This window comes from Cuculus canorus, chromosome 2 (assembly GCF_017976375.1).
Source record: "Cuculus canorus isolate bCucCan1 chromosome 2, bCucCan1.pri, whole genome shotgun sequence".
In the NCBI taxonomy this organism is placed as follows: domain Eukaryota; kingdom Metazoa; phylum Chordata; class Aves; order Cuculiformes; family Cuculidae; genus Cuculus; species Cuculus canorus.
In genome coordinates this window covers 115,964,886-115,984,838 of record NC_071402.1, presented here as the reverse complement: position 1 = coordinate 115,984,838, position 19,953 = coordinate 115,964,886, and the positions used below count along the sequence as shown (strand labels likewise).

General features: G+C 38.0%; 1 protein-coding gene across 12 annotated transcripts in view; it reads left to right on the top strand.

Moving 5' to 3' along the window:
• The window catches only part of SLC4A7 (solute carrier family 4 member 7), a 90,768-nt gene that overhangs the window by 7,781 nt on the left and 63,034 nt on the right, over nucleotides 1-19,953 (top strand). For 3 of the 12 annotated variants that reach the window (XM_054060565.1, XM_009570391.2, XM_054060556.1), the window contains exon 1: nucleotides 17,094-17,242. The exons of the other annotated variants lie outside the window; for them this stretch is intronic. In XM_054060565.1, coding sequence (XP_053916540.1) covers nucleotides 17,207-17,242 — 36 coding nt within the window. In that variant the 5' untranslated portion in view covers nucleotides 17,094-17,206. Of the gene's footprint in view, nucleotides 1-17,093; nucleotides 17,243-19,953 lie in introns of those variants that run through there. 12 annotated transcript variants of the gene reach the window in all.

Below are 19,953 nucleotides of genomic sequence, written 5' to 3'. Positions count from 1 at the left end.
ACTTTTATGTCTTAAAGCCTTTTTAGTCATTTTCTCTTTTAGAGTATGGCTCATAGTTACTTTATAATTTTCTTTATCTACAGAGAAGACTGAACATTTTATTCTTCCAGTAACGATGCCAGGATTGTACCACAGGAAGCCTCTTCCTTTTTGATAAATGTTCAAAAAGAGTGAATGGTTATGCTTTATGGGAATTACAGCTACCTCTGCAAATTGTCTGGACAATTTAGTAGAGCTCTGTAGCCTTTGTACACCTTATGTTACATGAAGTAATGTTTCAGAATATCGATCTGTAGTGTTGTATCTGACAGTCTGGATGCTCTTCAGACTTACACCTAGGGAAGGCTGTTTAGCTTGACCTGAGACTGTTTTGTTCTACTCCAATGCCTTAAACTAAATTGACTCAAAGCTATGTAATGGAATGACTGTCCTATTTGGGTATATTGGCACAAGTTGTCTTATTTCAGCAATGCTGGAGTGTTTCATAACCTTGAAGTACCCCTGGTTTATTAATTCTGGTTAGTCCCATTTTAGCAGAAGTATTCATAGTGCTGTACTTGTTGTATCATCTTGTACCCTCCTTCAGGAGTTTTATTTTTTTCCCCCTACTTATTGTTGCACTATGCTGATTCCTCTGCATTTTCCATGACTAATGTCTACTAAATATATGCTGGCTATGTCTTGACTGGGATCTATTTTGGGATGAAGAAAAACTAAGTCATTGTATATATCTAAGTTATGGCAAGATTAATTGTATCAATTATTCCTTGCTAGAAAAAGCTAAGAATTTACTTTAAGAAAAAGTACCGCTTCTGCACACCACGACTGTTTCACTAGCAGGCTGTAGTCAGAAGAAATCTCTAATCAGTCTGTCATGTTCATGTATCTCTGTTACCAAAGAACAGAAATAGATTAAAGCAAGCCTGTCTTCATAGAGGTGTTATAATAGAATCTTGTTTGTTGTCCATTTCTTGAATGTTATTGCTTCTGGGTGCAAAAATTTTGTTGCCATATGAAGAGATTCAGGCTGCTCTGTTCTGGATTTCAAAAGTCATGCTAAGCAGAAGCACGTGTGATTTTTTTTTTTTTTTTTTTTTTTTTTAGACAGGCTTATGGATAAGCTAGTACAGCTCATAAATTGTGTTTATTGCTAAGTGAACAGTATTCAAGTTCACATTTAGAAGCCCTGATTCTTCAGATTTCTCCTTCTATTTGTAAGAAAAGGATGTATAGCAGGTGCTAATGTGCATAACACCTTACTGTATAAAGAGCTATTTTCTGTTTCTGCTGTATAACTTCAGGTTTGGGAGGAAAAGTTAAAATGCTTTTTTCTCCCCTTTGTACTCTCCTCCTACATCCATTGTTGGTTTCAACTCCAGCAAAGCTTTGTCTTATCTAACTTCACCACTGCATGATTAGATAATGCCTGTTTATTCTTCCCACCACTGCTCCCACCTCCCATGTAGTCTGTTTTGCTTTTGAGCTCAGTCACAGGTTCCCTTTACTTTCACACTGGTCCGTTGTCAGTCCTACTTGAATTCCTGCATGCACTAATAGTTCTTGTGCTTTGAGGAGGCTGTCCTTGAAGATCACCCAGCTCTCACAGGCTTTCCCTTCACTGTCTGGTGGTCTTCCAACAAGATTCTACTAAGAAGATCCCTGAACAGGCTGAAATCTGCCCTCCTAAAGTGTGGTGATGTAACTGTGTGTGCTGAGTCTTGCACTGTACCCTGTACTGTTTGTCCTCACTTTTCTCAGGGCTTTAAACTCAACAATTTCATGGTTGCTGTGGCCAAGGCTGCTCTTGACTTCCATATCTCTGTCTGGTTCTTCCTTGTTTGTGAGCAACAGGTACAGCAGAGCATCTTCACTAGGTGGCTCCTTGATAACTTGCACTGAGAAATCATTTTCAACACACACAGGAAATCTCTTGGAGTGCTTGTACTTGGCCACATCCTACCAGTAGATACCAGTGGGTTTAGACCCCAATGTATACCAGGGCCTGCAATCATGAAGCTTCCTCCAGCTTTTGAATGAAGGCTTCTTCCACTTCGTCTTCATCAGGAGGTCTGTAGCAGGCATCTAGCGTGGCATCACCCATGTTGGATTGTTCTCTGATCCTTACCCATAAGGTCTTGACTGTCTTGTCACTTTTTCCTAGGAAAACTGTGTGTTGTAGACAGCCCTTTGCATAGATTGAAACCCATGTTGCTTAACTTTCCAGCCTGGCTTTTCTCAAAAGCCTGTACGTATCCGTTGCAGCAATCCAGCCATACGAGCTGCCTCGCTGTCACTCTAATTCCAGTGAGGTTATAGCTCTGCAACCACCCATGGACTAAGTTTTACTGTTACTTTCCATTCTGTGTATGGGTGGGTGTCAGCACTTGAGAACAGCCCCCAGACATGCACCTTTTATAAGGGAAGTTTAAGAGCTTTCTCTGTCATGAGTTCTCCATGCCTTCGCTACTCTTAAGCGTGACAACCTTTCTACACCATGCCTAGTTTAAAATGTTATTCACAAGCTTAATGTGCTTGGTGACAAAGATGTTCTTGTCACACTTTGTCTGATGGATCCTTGTTCCTGAAAGAGGTTTCTGTGGTCATAGCAGTAAATGCTCTTCTAATAATTGTATATTGACCCTCTGGATGCATCTACTGTGCCCTGACCTTTTTGCTTCTCATGGGAGAGATTGAGAAACACCACCTGGGCCTCTTCGCCCTTGCCCACAGCACTCTTGATTCGCTCCCTAACTGGTTTTTGGAAGGGTTGCTGTTGTCCGCATGGATAAGCGGGAAGCGCAGTAATGTGAGGATTGGATGAGCCTCAGTCTTCCCAAAACATTATTCAGCAAGCAGCAGACCTCCCAGGACCTCTTGGTTATGTTTGCTGTTGAGCAGTGTGTTCATCCCCACCTGCAGCTCTCTCACCTGGCCAATCAGCACCTAAAATGTAGTGCACCACCCTCGGATGAGGCCACTGCTATCAATGGCACCAGGGAGGAGCAGGTGCTCCCTGCAGCTGAACACCCATGTGATGACATCCTTCCTGTGCAGCTCCCAGAGTTAATCTCTGATGTGTGAGGGATAGTTGCTTTAGCTGTGTTCAAGACTTTGCCCTGTAACATGTGCAATCTTGAATGGTGTTTCAAGGCCCTTTGTAGCTTGCTGGTGCGAACTGCTGTGACATCTGTCTTCTGCCTCTGTTGGCTGAGTCCTGGGAGGTGTGCTGTGCCCATGTTTGTGTTAAACTGTTAAAATTTACTGTCTAGTTCTGATCACACAATAGAGATGTAAAACACATGTTTATGTGACTTCTGTTGTACTTGAAACTGGTTTCTGATAGACACATCATGTCAATATTTTTTAACAACTCAAATATTGTAAAATTACTTGTAATGACTGCTTTTTCTGCAAGGCAGCTATTCGCTATAATAATCATTAATAGTTTTGGTTGGCTGGTGCTGTTGCGCTGGCTGCTGCTGCTGCATACTTTCTTGGTTTCTCAGCCTGGAGGGATGAAACACAACAGATTTTCACATTCATGTTTTACCATGTCATGTGTCTGTAATAATATACACCTCTTTCCCTTACCCTGAAGTACTTAATGAAGTATTTATTAAATGTTGTTATGTAGAGGGGAGATGGTTCTGCCATATTGGAGATGCTTCAGTTGAAAAGCCTAGTTCGTCTCCTTCTCTGTGATACCTCTAAACATACTATGCTGCAGGTAGAAACACTGCAGCTTTGTTCTTGTGTTCTAGGAATTACTTTCTTCACCCCTTATAGAGGGGTTTTAACTGAATTATGCTATTGTTGCTTACTTGTGTTTGATAAAACTAGAGTATCCTCTTTTCTAGTTACTCCACAGGAAGAACACTTAAACATTTAGAAGAAGGAATCCTTTTTTTTTTTTTTCACGCATCATTTCTTACCTAGCTTGTAAGTATGGCTTTTTTTTAGCTAATGCTTCGAGCTCTTCTTACACACAGATTATTCAGTCTGTTAGATTATTATGTTCCTGTTTCTAGATATTGCAAGTTGCAGTGGAATGAAATTGGGCCAGATTAATTTCAGTCCTCAAAACTCTAAATACTTGTCATCCAAGAAATATTTGTAGTTCTTACACACTGCTGCAGACTGGAAAATTTCACACCTCTGTATCAGTATGAACTGATGTTCAGTGTTGTGCTCCTATACAATGTTTGGAGGTTTATTTTTGTATATTTCTTACAGCTGCAATAATGCTGGCTCCGAATTACCTACTCAGTCTTCCCTTTTAGCCTGGAGACCTGCCTGTTTTCTACTTGTAACCTTTTGTATTTTGACTTACCGCTACTGAGTTATCCAGTTATACTTAGTAGAACGCTGTGAGGAATGCTTCCACTGTTTATGTATGGGATGAGAACTGCCCATTCTTCGGTCATTATCCAAGACATTATTTAATTCTTAAGGTGTTGTCTGTTTACTGGTTTTGTGTTATAGCTAAAATAAAGCTAACATTCTGTTTTCCTGATGATCTGGGAGCTGCTGTAAGCACCGATGTCTGTTGTGGATATCTTTGGGGCAAGTCACTTTTGTGTTTCAATCTTCCTGGTTAAAGAAGTTAAGACATCTTAAGACTATAAATTCTACAAACCTTCCAAGCAAATAATGGAGGGCTACTTCAGAAAGCAGTAGAAAGAACTGTAAATTTTCAGGTCCTTTGTAAAGTTATATTTGGTGTTAAGAAACAGCTTTCACCTGATTTTACATACCTGACTTTTTTAGGTAATTGTGACATGTACTATGTGAAGCTTAAGGTAGTTTGAAGTGTCATAGAATTTCAGGATGCTGAGCTTCTCGGTTATGAACCTGGTTGCAAAACTTTGTAATAGTCTGCCATAATCTAGACTTTTATGAACATTCAGTTTATACATAGGTTATCTGCTTTCTATATGGACTCTGTAGCAGTCTGTCTTCCTCCTGTTATAGCTGAAAAGCTACTGCTAGGGTGCTTTTTTATAATGATGTAATTTTGATGTGCATTTTGCCAGCTTATTGTGTAGAAACATTTAAAATATCATAGCTTATGACCCTTACTTGGGTATAACTTTAGCTCAATGCAATGTCTAATTTGCTTCCAAGTTGTGTGTAAAGATAGAATTTCATAAAAGGAAACGTCCTGAAAAAAGAAAAAGGAAGGTTATAAAAAATAAGCTTGAAAAGGTCCTCAGGAAGAATTTTTTTGTTGTTAATGGAAAAATTATGAATATGTACATGATGTTAAAAGAGTTGTTGGACAGTAGTGTTGTGAACCAGCATCTGAGCACTGCGCTGTGCCAAATCAAGAATAACTTGTACTTCTCTGGGTTCTCTGACTTGTGAAGTCAAAGGACTGATCGCAAGCTCTTTAATTAGTATTCTAAACAAAAAGGTAGAATTACTTGGACTACTGCTAGAACTATTTCTTCTTTGTTTCTATTTAAAAAAAAAACTATTGGAAGGGTTGTATTTAAACTACTGCTTGTTTTAGGGCTAATGGCTTTTTTGGCATTTTTTTATTTGGCTGTACAGCATTATTATGGGGATCTACTATTATGTAAGTGTGTGCATTTCTTCAACATGTCAAACATATTTCTAGGCAGACTTCTTATATGTAAAAGGAAATGAGAAACTTCATAGTAAATAGCCACAGTTGGTGCTGTTGTTTGTGCTAAATTTTTCATTTTGTCAAATAACTGTACCCTACTAGCCATGCATTTTAAAACTATTTGCACAAAAGCAAACAGATAGTATGTGATAATTGCTATGAGTCATTTAGGAAGTGATGAAACCCAAGAGTAGGAGAGATGCTTTTCTTTTGTAGCCTGATTTTTATTAATATTGCTGCGCTTGACTGCTATTGATACCAAAAGGAATTAAGATACCAAAAGGAAATTAAGGAAATTAAGGTACCAAAAGGAAATTAAGGAGGCAGACACTCTTGTAACTAATATTTGGTTGAACTGCAGATAGTTAGATAATGATAGGATGGAGAGCTTATAAATTCAGCTTATAAATTACATCAAAACCCCCAGTTATTTGACAATTTTATTTTCTGATATTAAAGTTTCTCTAACTAATGTTTGTGGAAATTCTTGAGTTTTGAAAATTGCTGATATATGCCAGTCAGAAAAGGGTGAATATCAACCAGTTGTTGTTGTTGCCATCCATTGAAAATTGCTGATATATGCCAGTCAGAAAAGGGTGAATGTCAACCAGTTGTTGTTGTTGCCATCCATTCCCTGCTTTAACTGCTCATGCTATGTAAAATGTTTGCTATTACTTTACCTTGTTCAGAAATCTATCCAGTTTGTTTTCGGCATATTTTGTAATGTACTTAGCTAGATTTACTTTGCTTGCTTTACTGAAATATGTAAGTATATGTATGTGTGTGTGTATATTCTGTGTATGGTAAGGATGAATATTCTTGGGTCTTGTTTTATACCCAGATGCTCTATCTGAGCTTCAGCTGGGGAAGATCAGTTTGAGAAGTTGAGAGTATTTTTTCTTAAAGTCAATAGAATGAAATTCTATTTTTAAACTAAGTAAAGTTATAGATTCAAGCCTTCAGAACAGGGGATGCAGAAAGATTAAATATCTCATCCCCAAGAAAGAGAACAAATTAAATAAGGATAGGATGCTAGCTTAATTTTGGTTTTTTTTTGATGGAACAGCTGTTCACCTAGTGGTTTTATGTCTGACATGTTTTGTTTGACAAATAGTTTTTATAATCATGTTGTTTGACATGATTAAATATACTTAAATTATGTTTCATTTGTATATGAAGAAAAATTCTAATTGTTTAACTCTTATATAGTGCAGATGTGCGTGATAGGTAGCCTGTTGGCTTATAGCTAATAAAGATGATGGCTGTGTTCAATATAGTGAAGACAAATAGTGTTAGTCTGAGGCTTTTAATTATTGAGTGCAAGTCAGTTGCCGTTGCTATGAGCAAGACACAAATGAATTGCAAAATATAAATAGAGAACTGAAGAAATTTGATATACCAAGGGCCAAAGGATATACCTACTATTGTATTCTGAGCCTTGAAGGGAGAGAACGTTTTGAAAAGACGTTTTGAAGGGAGAGAACGTTTTGAAAACATCAAAGGGCAGCATGCTTTTCTCATTGGTGATGGAGCTGACTTACTGTACCCTATTTGGTAGATGGGATTTTAGCTAATCCTAGTACAGCAAAAAACTGGGACTATACTGCTTTGTTAAATAAGAGGACTAATTTCTGTCTGTCACATTCAGTGCTTTGTTGTGTGACCAGATACTTACTGTGTTTGCATTTATGGTAGCCCAGGAAGGGTGTCAGGGGTGTCTGATGATCATAAACTTCCAGATCCTGGAGGGAACGTAAAGGTGAGAATTTGCATGTTAACACAGTAGTTGTCAAACCAAGTGTACTTTTCCACGTTATATTGCATATGCTTCAGTGTGTACAAGAGGTGTGTATATACCTACTAGTCCACATATATCAACTCCATAGCTATGTTTCATTGAGGAAGGAGCCAAGGGAGTAGATCTGTACTTTAAATTGTGGATTAATGCGTTCACAAATAATTAATTTCACCTTCTTGACAAAAGGTTTATTTTTCTTGGCTATCCTTGGAGGAAACTTGTAGGGCTTTATGACCACTGGTTAGATAAGTAAGTTTGAAGTGGCTAAGGCTGGAGTCGGCTGGAGTCTTACCTTGCCATAAAAGGTTGCTGCAAAATATTTTGAGTTGAACTTTCCTCAAAAGATGCACCAGTGGTAAGTCAGAGGCATATGCCTCCAGGTACTGGGGGAGGTCAGAGCCAAAAGATGAACTTGCTGACAGTGAAGGCACAAGGAAAATGTATACCTGTTTTTGGAGATAGCTTCTAGAGAATGGTGTCTGTATTTACAAAGAGGTTTAAGTTTGTTCTAGAGGTGGCAAGGGTTGCAAGAGCTGGAGAGAGACGCAGACAGTGGCAGCACAGGTGTCAAGGCTGGGAGTGGTGTTGTGAAAGATGTTAAGAGGCAAAGGGAATTGTAGCTGGGCAAGGTAATGGAGCTGAGTGCTAATGAAAGTGACAGAAAGGGTATTTGCATGTGTATGCATGCTTTTTGCTGGAAATTTAATCTAAGTGTGCAACATTCTTGAATTTCTAATGCAGGGTAAAGAATACATACCTCCAGGGTGGCATATTGTCTTCTGTGTTGTGACTTGCGTTACTGCTATTTCTTGTGAAGTCCAGAGGATCAGTTGTATGTTTGTGATGATACATTGCAAGACTGTAAATAGTTCAATGTACAATGGCCACATTATGATATGGACAACCTGTTTGTTTCTTCAGTTGTCTCGTGATGCAAAACAGGCTCTTGGGGCGAAGGCAGAAGTAAATTTCCCTTCTTGTCTTGAGGGTTACTGAAAAAAATCCAAATGCTATGAATGGGTACAATATGCTGTACTACTTAATGAAATCTGAACAGTGGCTCTTTATTGGTAAACAGATTGTTTGTATGTATGTGTGTCTCCTTAAGATTTACTAAGTTTATATGGAAGAACGTGTGTATTGCTATGGAAAAATAAAAAGTGGGCACAGTGTTAATTTTGACAACTCGTCTCCTGTAAAGCTGTATATCAAAATAATTTTATGTTGTACAAGTCTAATATTTCACTAGCAGATCATTGATAAACATAATTAAAGTCGACTAGTATTCCTGAAGTGAAGTATAGGATGGAAGACAAGAGAATAATCTGGGAATTTTTCAATCTTCTCTTACATAGGAATTGTTAAAATAATGATCAAGCGTGGGGCTTGTTGTGAAGAGTGATATGGGTGGAGGAGACCTTGGTGGTGTCTTTCCATAGGCTCTGTGGCCAAGGTAATTTTCAAGAATTCCATGGGAAATTCAGGTGTAACAGCAAGTAGCAAAGGTGAATTTAGGGTATGCCTTGAAAAGCTGCTGTTCTCCGCTTTTCTCTTCTATTTTTGTCTCCAAATTTGTTGTAAAATATCCAATGCTTTTCTTTGTTAGAAAGGGCTTTACCTGACTTTTATCCTTAACGTCTGTTGACAGCCTCAAAAGAACTGGATTGTCACTGAGTGCTCTGTTCTGTGTGAAGAGTGAGTCTGTATTCCCATGGTGTGGAAGAATTTTCATAGATGTATCTTATAAAAGAAAATGTTTTGTGGCTCTGAAAAATTGGTGTGCTTTCTCCACATACCTGTAAAGGTTGACTGTGACTTCTAGTGCAGCGTTGGAGAGAAGTTTCTCGTAGTGGTTGTAGACAAGTGCCTCTCTGTTAACGCAAGAACGAGAATTTGCAATTCTACAATGTTTATGTTTCATATGCTCCTTCCTATATAACTGAACACCGAGTTCCTTCTAAGTAGTGTAACATCACCTTTCCTCATGTTACTGTGCCTGGTATCTCTCGACGTTAGCATTAACTGTTGAACTTTAGGTGAAGTGTGCTCTTTGTTCCTTTTGATGAATGTAATTTAAAAAATGTGACTTGTCTTTAATAACTAGACAGAGACCCACATCAGCTTCCAAATATATTAATTGTAGGCAGATAGTAATGAAAAATGAACTGTAAATTATGTCCTGGGTGTGACTATTTTTATTTAAGTTTGGTTCCCCCTGCCTTGTGCTCTTTGTATTACTGAGAAAACTGCTTCTGAACCCCTTCAGTCCCAAGAAAACAACTTTTTTAGGAGTACAAGGATGTTGAAGAACTTATAAAAATAATCCTATTTCCCTTTGATATACATAGCGATCATGCTTTGAGACAGTCATCAGCAGTAATGTCCTAATTTTGGGAAGGGAAAAGTCTCCATGGGGACAACTCTCCATGAGGAGCCATTGGAGTTGGGATCAGGCTTGGGATCAAGGTTGTCCCTGTGGAGAGTTGTTCCCACAGGGTTGTCCTAGATCCCCTAATTTTGCATCACCAACATGGACAAATGTTTCAAAACAAGTTCTTTACTGGATAGGTCAGCGATCCTTTATCAGTCCTAGTCATAGAAAGTCCAAGCCTGAGAACTAAGTCTTTGAAGTGAAACAAAATGAGTTCAGATAATGTTGAAGGAACAAAGCTCTTGGTGGAGTTGATAATGGAACTCTTTCTAGATGAGGAAGCTTGTCTTTTAAGTGTCAATTATGTAAGTTAATACGTTCAACTTACTAGTAGTAAGTAGTTGGACAGAAGTCTTACTAATTGGAATAACAGTTTATATTGAAGTTATTCAGAGGCTAGACATAATAGAATTACTTGCTTTAAATTAAGTAATTGGCTGTGTTTCTCTCATGGTGTTGTAAGACCCCACATAAGTAACAAGCTAGTGGTCTTCTTGTTACAGAAAGTCCCACCCAGCATACCGCTACAGCACAACAGGGAAGTCTGGGACTGAGCACAGGGCAATTTGTCTTCCCCTCCTTGCAGCTGAGGGCTGGGTGAATTATCTGGTTTTAAATACTTAGTGGTGACATTTTTTGTTTGAGTCTCTGTTTGTTACTGTAATAGACTGTAATTCAAGACCTACTCGTGAGGTATTCTGTAAAGAGTGGTCCCTGACTGATGAGAGAGGTGTGTTCACGGCTTCTTAGATTGTGTTAGTATTATCCTATTATGGATGGAAGCTCCTTCGGTGCCTTCCTGATTTAGAATAGACGCGTTTTTCCTCTGTAGTTTCATAAATTTCCAATAAAAGCAACTTCAGCAGAGCCATGTTTTTCTCTTGTCTTTATTGTTTTTTGTTCGTAAAATCTCAATGAAGAGGATAGTGTTTGAAAAATCATATTTGGGCTGATGCTTCAGAATTACTGCAGAGCGTTAAGGATGTTCCGCTTCAGCAGTGGAAGCACTGATGTATCTCCATAAGAAATACAGAACTCATGGAATCTTTTAGGTTGGAAAAGACCTTTAAGAATGAGTCCAACCATAAATGTTTGTGCTTTCTATTAATAGTCATTATTTGACAGTTGTTTTGATGACATTGGTAAAAAAAAAAGACAAGTCAAATTAGTTTTCAACACCCAGAAAACACATTAATAGTTATCTGAAAGATTTTTTTTGTGTGTGAGAGAGAAAGCTTAGCTATGGAATATAATACTGTTTTAAAGTGTCAGTAAGTACATAGAGCTGTTAAAATAGGAAAATATTTAATGAAAAAGAAGAGGGGTGAGTTTCAGGAAACGGTTAGTGAACCCTCTTCCACCGCCCTCTCCCTCCATGCTGCTTCTTATAAAGTGCTAGACTCTGTGTGCTGCTAATGACATCTTTCAAACCTGCATGCCAGTCTTTGTATCCTGACGCTACTTAATTCATTTTGAGCTTTTGAAAATGTGGGGGTTATCTTGCAAATTCAAGTTAAGACCCAAAGTAGAAGTGAAGCCTGCTGACACGGTGGTTCCAAGTCTAATGTTGTGGGATACTTCCTCTGTTATGCAATGTGTTCATGAAGATACTGCTTAGGAGAGCATGCACGTTATGAATGTGGATAAGTGGCAGTCTTTTCAAGTGCTTTCTGTTTAACATTGTACTTTAACAAATTGGTATTTGAGTAGGCAGCCTTGCAATATTCTTCAGTAGAGAAGGCTGGAAGAACCATAAGAGTAGAGAGGAATGATGATTGTTCAATTTTACAATACCTGCCTTTCTGAGGTTATCCGAACTCCATGTTTTTTCCTGGTTATATAGTCTGTCTGACTAAATTTCAGACATTCAAGCATTACAGCCCCACTGGTTAGGAGAAAAAAAAAAAGTCATCTTACCTCGTATACCTAAATAACTTGTCTGTGAGTGAAAATTTGGGGCTAACAGTAGCATCAGTGTACATATGCCACAAAAGATTTTTGAAAGGGACTGCTTTCAGGTTCCCCCTAGTGTCCTGCTATGAATGTTATAATTCTGAACTTAACTATGGTTCAGTCTTCCTTTAACAGGAGAGCTTCCTTTCGGCATGGTTGTTCTGTCTCAGTGAGAAAAGGTTGCCTTACCCTTTCTTTGAGCCCTTGTAAATGTACAGAGACCTCAGGCAGCATAAATAGCTTTTGGTAGACAGTTGTCCTGGTTATAAATATTCTAAAATATCCATTTATTTGTTTCACTATGCTTGAATGATTTTGCTTGACATCTTTTTTTAAAGTAATGGTTCTGCTAGTGTTATGTTTGATAATCAGCAATGAAAACATTCAAATTTTAGAGACAGATCTTCTGGAAAATTCAGGTTTTGAGGAAGTCTGTAAAAGGCTGTTAAAATTGGATACAAAATTATTGCTTCTATTTAAATTAGTTACACCTCAGTCAAAAGCTCTGCAATTGATCTTGATCAACAAAACCTATGATATCATCCTACCCCATATATCAAATTTTTATTCAAATTTCATTAAAAAGGTACCATTTTCTACCAAAATTGAGCGCCTTATCATTCAAATAATTATCTCATTTTATTAAGATTAGCGTGCAGTATAAGCCAGTTTGATTCCACTTGTTCAGTGCATAGGAGATTTTTACAGCATGCTGTTCAGTGACACTTTTCCAGCCTGGCTTATAGGCAGTTATTTTTTTCTGCAGAGTCAGTCCTGAGAAGAAATATGAGAAGAATGGCAAATAATTTGGTAGATAGGTTAATTTATTTGTGTATGCCATGACTTAAGCAAAATACCACTGGAAAAATGGAGTGTCTATGCTTATAATATGCATATGGCCTAGGCAAATGAAAACTTTATCATTAGAAACCATGGGAAGTTGCCTTGAGGGCAAATACATTCAAACAGGAAAAATTTGAATATTTCTTTACATGTTGCTTTTGGCTGTAAGTGGGAAAGTTTCAATATTACTTCTCTTGAATGTTGTTTCTCATTTATCTCTTATTTTATTTTTAATATTCTCTCCTGTATCAACTTGAGGTAAAAAACAGTCTTTTGGAATCATGGAGTGATGAAAATTTGGTTTGATTGCTAGAAGTCTTCTAGTGGAGATACTCTTCCGCCTAGAAAAAACTCAGTTAAACATTTGAAGTTGTATTAATGCGTATGTGATTATAGTATGTGATTGCAGAAATTTGTTCAATATAGCGAAAGTAGTTGTTCCTATTGAATACATAAAAGCAAGTCTTGGATTCTGTGTAGGTGCCTTCTCTACAGATTTGATAGTATCAGAAAGACACACTTATTCTGCAGACTTGGGTTTTAAATAATTAGAAATGTCATGCAATTTTTTCTTTCTATATTCCCTTACCTAACATTTGATACAAATTCATTTGTCTGCCAGATGTGGTTGCCATTGTCTCGATCAACCCTTGCATTCTTTTCAGCGTTTAAAAATGTCCCGTTAGCTGTGAAATCCTGAATTACAAATGTTAAGAAATAAGTTCTTGTAGCCTCTTGTAGCCAAATACTACTTCTGTAGTATTTGATTCAGACTGTTTAGGTGTCCAGTCTGGATGATGTATTTTATATACTTGCCTTGAAGTCTGGTTTACTGCGTATTTGACTTAATATTTTAGTTTTCTATCTGTTAATTGGATCAATTATGTTTGTAAGAACATCTTAAAGCTGTTGAATCTCTGTTCAAGTTCAGGCAGAGAATGCAGAAAGAGTTTGTATCCAGGGGTGTGACTTGATACATCAAAGCCAGCTTTAAAGCTCCTAGGGCTGGTAAAAATTGCCATGATTGCATCTCAAGGAACGTGGATCTGTTGTAAGCTTATTCTGCAAGTTCAGGTTTGCCTTAAAAGAAAATCATGGCAGTAGAATTTTTATGGATAGACTTTATGCAAGGCTAGATAGTTGTCCATCTTCCAGAAGTCAGTGTGAAAGCCAAAAGCCTGTCTAAATTCCTTGTTGTGCACGCTTCAATTTCATTTAAAATAAGTCTTTCCTTGAGCTTGTATTTGTGCTACTGGATGGCAGTGATAGATTAAGCTGTGTGAAACTGTGGTCTAACTGTGGCTTTATTAGGAAGACAGGTGACTCCTCTTGCTTATTCCAAAGTTATTAAAAATGCCTCTGTATTGTTTGGGTAACCTTTTCAGAGAGCACCCTTTTTAATAGTTGCTGGCGCTTTAGAACTCTCATGCAAACGCTAATGTTAATGCTCTCTAGAGAATTCTAAGTGTTTGTTAAACAAATAAAGGGTATCTGATTTGCCTGCCAGTGTTGGATGCATTCAACCTTTTTTACTAAATAGCCCCCGAAGTCATAAGTTTACAGTAGGAGTCCTATGGCATTACTTTTTCCTCACCGAAGCAGGATTTCAAAGTATCGATAGAAATCTCTTACCAGATCTACCACGTTATAGGACTGGTATGTGAGTTTGCCAGCAAATGATCCCTCTTGTTTCCTTGTGCTCCTATCTGGCTTGGTCTGATAGTGCTGGGCTGGAGCTCATGTGGTGAATCCTGCTGAGAGCATGGTCCTGCCCGCCACAGCTACTTTAAATAAAAAGGTGTTGATGTCTTGCCATCTCAGAACAGCAGATTAAGCGGTGCCCTGCCTGCTAGGGGCTCCACAGACCCTGCAGTAAGGCTTGCTACTGTTACTTTGGGATAGACTGAGCTCACAATTGTTCTGTTGTTTTAAGAGCAAAATCTGGAGGATAGGAAAGAAGAGCTTATGGCTGTAGTAAAAGATGCAGTTTGCTGGTGTGTTAGTGTTGCTGTAAGATGTGGTAGGGGATATTTTTGCAGATTGATCTAGAAAGAAGATTGACATGAAAATTAGTCTTCTAATCCCTTATAAGCGTTTCCACTCTGTACTTAACAGAGGTTTTGGAGTTAGTCCAATTTAGTTCATTTTGAGGGAATTTTTAATGGAAGCCTGTGCTGCTTACAAGGATGTCATGGACTGTGTATCACTTGTGAAAAGATAAAGTGTCACGGAGAGCTAAGAGTTCAGTTGAAATCTTTCTTTCCTGTCTGAGGCATAGATACATATTTTTCACCATAGCTACTTCAGTTCCGTGTTTGCTTTTTTTTAAGAGCCCTCATACACTTCATACTCTTCTGCATCATCAAGCATATGGTTGAAATATTGCTGCAGCACAAATAGTTTTGCTGAGTTTTCACAGTGTTATCATTGAAAAATTTCAAGGATGTGATAATATATTTGCCTACAGTTTGTTTTAGAATACTTCTGTAGTTAAGCGTGTTGAGACAGTTGCAGTTTGAAGTTGCTGTGTTGCTCTCCATCTAGCATGAAGCTTTTCCCTGGTATTTATTCTTAGATAAGAGCAGATGTTTATCCACAAAATATTTTGGTATGGGACTTAAAAGACAGGAACTTTCATCTGTTTGGAAAAAAACCTGCTTTTTATATTTTAGAATGTTGGATTTTTCAGCTTGGCTCTACATGCACATTCTTTTATTTCTGTTTTTCTTTTTAAATGAATAAAGCTTCTGAGTGTTTTTTTTTTTTTTTTTTGTTCCAAGACTGAGGGACTATGAACTAGGAACTTGGTTAACTACAGACTGGAAAGAGAATTCAATAAACTGCTTCAGTGAAGTTTTTTGAAAACTTTCCAAACCAAGTAAGTCTTTCCAAAACTTAAAAAAAGCCAGGTGTGATTCCCAGCGGCTGCTCCCTTCCCCCCTTATTCTGTCCCAAAGGAATAGGCAGCCTCTTCCCCTTCATACCCACCTCCAGTCTAAACAAACTGACTTTTGTACTTCTAGAAACTTACGTACTTTGACTACAGATTTATGCTGAGGACGACTGCATTCAAGTATGGGAGAGCTGCCAGAACACAATTCAGCTGTTTCAGGATTCATCTGAGTAGCTGAAGAACTGTACAACTTTGTGCTCTGCGCTAGGAAAATAATAGGTTTGGTGTAGGATGCTCAGTTGAGATCACCGAGAGTTAGTGGTATCTGCTACTTTTGTTTAGCTTTGTTCTTCCTGTATGAATCATTTAGTTTGTGATCATTTACATATAGCAACAGAGAGGCCTTCAGTAGCTTGGAAGTGAGAAGATTCACACACGTTAGAGTGAACGTCTATTTACAGAGTGGAAACAAAACTACTTTTAAACTCTCTTGTCAGCAGTATCTGAGAATACTTCTATTAGTCTATGCTGAGAGAATTTTCTGGGCTGAGAAAGGCCATGAGGGGAACTGAATGTGGTCTTCTGATGTCTGAACTGCTAGGTGATAAATACCATTTTCACAGTTGGCAGTATGTTTCTCTGGCTGGTAGTATTTGCCCCAAGTTTATGAACAGTATAGTTTTTGTTTCGTTTTGTTGAAGTCATTCATCTGTTTGTTGCTTGGGGTGGCACCAGTCCAGCTTCGTTACTAGAGTTCTCATCTAAGAAGTAGGAGTGAAAGAAGAAAAAAGAACAAGGAAGGCAGTCAGTGTCATGTTATGAAGGTTAAGTTATGAATAATGCCTTAAAAAGACAGTTTTCCTACACGGTATACGATGGGCCAATGATATTAAGGTATATCAGTGATGAAGTGGGGAAGAGTGAGAGAAAGCTCTGAATTTCATCTGCTGGAGTGGAGGTTGCATTTTTCTAAGGCTAGTTTAAGCAAGGAAGAAGAACAGCTACTCATATCATACCTGAAACTGAAAGCAATCTTATTAATTGCAGCTAGCAGCATGGCTTTTTTACCTCTTAAAAAGGGGAAAAAAAAGGAGGAGCAGAATTTTTCAGTAAAACCTGGGGCTTTTTTTAATGAGCAGGAATGTATGACTTGCGTAAAAAAAGATCCTGCTTTGGAATGAGTATTCTTGTGAAAGTTCAATAATACAGCTATAAAAACACTTAGCAGATGTTCAACTTCTGGGTTGTTCTGTTCTGGGATCTGAGGTACAAATGTACTTTCATTTTGTAGTGCTAATGAAGGCTTGCATCAGAGAAGAAATATAACCTTGGAGCTGTTCCTAGCTGCTGTTGGTGCAGAAAATGTTAAATCTCAAACTCTGTTTCAGTTCCTTTTTTGGTATTCTGTGAGCTGGAATTGAAGGCATGCCGTCTTGCCCATTCTGCTCTTGTGTGACCCTGCTGTAGCTGTAATCAGTGGCCTGGGAGACGAGGGACTGGCGAGGTAGCGATTGGCTGTGGGGCTGGGGAGCGATTTCCCGGAGTACATCTGTGTCAAGCAGAGAGAGCTAAAGCAGTCATGTATGCGCAGTCTCTGATCTCCTGGGAGGTTCATTACAGGGTCTCGTACAAGGACATTCTTCGTTTCTGCACATCAGCATGGAAGAATCTCGTCCAGGGAAGAAAATGCAACCTGTATGTAAATAGCAGCTGTATACCTTAATAATAGTTCAAATGTGCTTTGATGCAAGTGAGATTCAGCAGCTGTGTCTCAGAATGCTGTGCTGCCTTAGAGTCAGTAGTTGTAGAAAGAATTTTTTTAAAATTGAAGACAGAAATAATGCTTGAAGTACAGATTTCTGTATTAGGAAAGCTATTTTCTGTGTAGTTATAATTGCTTAATCATAGTAATTAGCTTAATCCAGAAAGAAATGAAGCTTTTACAGTCACAAGAGTATACTGTCAGGTTTTGAGTTGTTGAGTGTTGTGGGGTTTTTTTCCTTTTGCATTATTTTGAGTCAGCTTTTTTAAATTTCAAGGTTATCAGTTGCAGCTCTGAGTAATTCTGTGCAAGTGTAGCAGGAAGGTTTCTTGTAAAGAATCTTGAAATAGCCCATTGATTGTTCCTTTAAAAAAAAAAAAGCGAACTTAATGACTGTTACTGATGTAGATTGTTCATGGAGATACTGTTTCCTTCAGACTTAAGTGACATTGCCACAAAACTCTGGGGGGATTTCTACAATGAAGCAGTGAACTAGTATTAATGTTACAAGCTATTGCTCAGCTCTCCTCTTGGTAGCCTTTATCACTGTCATTTAACTGCAGTGAGTGTGTAATAGGGATTACTACTTTAGAGTTTGCTGAAAACTGAGATCTATGGGGTGGAATTTTCCTAATTCATAAACCTTTAAAGAGCCCTGAATTGTTTTATATAAATTTTGTAAGATGACAACTAAATTGTCTGTTTCCTTTTGCGAGTGTAAGAAGAGCGTTGTTTAGATGTATTCAAATGCATCTGTCTGCAATGGTCTTATTTGTTAGGGTCTCTGTTGTACAGTGATTAATTTTTGATTTTCATTGTGGAGCCTTCAGCTCTGGACAGGCACTCTACCAGGCATGCATATACCTAGAAGACTAGGCAAAGATCTGAAGTGACTAGTTATAAAGATTCTACTATTTTACATACTGTAGTCACAGGACTGTTCAATTTGGAATGAAACAGTGCAATCTAAACCATGTACTTAACTCATTACAATGTTATGCCTTAAAATTTAGAGAAACTTCAGTTTGGCTATTGGGAAACTGATTTTTTCAAACTGTAATTTTAGAAATAGAAGTGACTGGAGCTATGAATTCTTTAATGAAATATAGTGCTGTGGGGCAGCAATAAAATGCAACTTTGTAAAATGACTACTATAATGTTAGTGATGTGACTTGTTATCTTGTGTTGGAGTGGTGACATTTGCTAGCTTTATGCATGGTGGTAAATTTTCTGGCTTGCGGAACACTTGGGTTGAATTCAAACAAGCTTCTCATTTTAATTGCATATTCTCTTGCATTTTAGTCATTCTTTAATACGAATGAAGCCATCCCTTTTTCTTCTGTTCGTTCTAACCCAACTTTTTTCTGACAAATTGTTGCAGTGTGCTGTAGTTGACAGCCAGTCACTACTGTGACCAGTCTTTTATCAGTGTGTGTTTCCTTTTCTTTTTGACTTTTCTCCCAATTTAATTTTATGTTCTGATTAACACAGGCATTATGTTTGCTGTCCAAAGCTTGGTGTCTGATTTATCTGGGACATGGCTTGTGTTGTAGGTCATGGCACTCAGAGGGACAGTGGCCAGAGTAATAATGCCTACTAGAACCACAAAAATAAAATTATTTGTAAACATTAAGTGTTCATCTGTGCAGGAAGCAAAACATGATCATGTTTTGAACTGCTTTTTTAAAAAAAAGTGGTGTGGGGTGTTTTTGTTGTTGTGTGATGTGGGTTTTTTAATTAGCACACATACATTTCTTTCTTTACTCTCCTACATAGAGTTTTGGAGAAGTAAAACTAAAATGCAGCTTCTGGAGAGTCTTTTTGAAGTCTGTTGATGCCTGTTGGACATACTCGTACAAAATGAAGATGTATATAGCTCCTCTATAAGGCTCTGTAAGTCTTCTAGAAGCAGATGGGTCAGACGTATTTAGTAGGGTAAGCTGAGCACTTAATTAGAGGATTAGTAAGCTAGAAAAACTTCTCTAAGTATTCCTACCCTCTTTCATTATAGTTCTGATTTTACTGAAATCTAAGTGTCAGACCTTCCTGTGAGGCTCTGAGTATTGCTTAGATTAGGAGGGATCCTCATTCACATGTGAGGATAGTTAGGCAAAGTAGTAATTAATTGTACAATCACAAATGAAATTCACAAGTGGGGAGGTGACACCAAAATCCTTGAGCTGTACTGGAGTCTTTCCTGTAGTATTTGAGCAGTACCCACTGCTATGAAAAAGCAGCTGTCCCTGTGCGAATGAGACCATAACAAATCCAGCTATGGGGGAACCCGTCAGTATGGTATGCTTCCTATTTTAAAACTGGCAAGTATTCTGTTTGTGAATTATTATTAATCTTGCTCTCATCCATATATATTTAGAGGGCAAGGCCAGCTAAAAATTGTATGCCAACAAAATGAGACATCGTCCCTTGGTGGTTAGGTAGATGTTCTTGATTTAGAACTGGTAGTGTTTCGTCATTTGGCAGCTTCAGAAGATACAGTACTGCTGTGTAGACCAGTACTGTGCCCAAAGAACTTGCCTCAAATGCACATATAGGATCACTTGTGCAATTCAGCTAAACACTGTTCAATAGGCTGAATAATACTTTGACTTACTACTTTTTAGGAAAAACTTTGATTTTTTTTTTT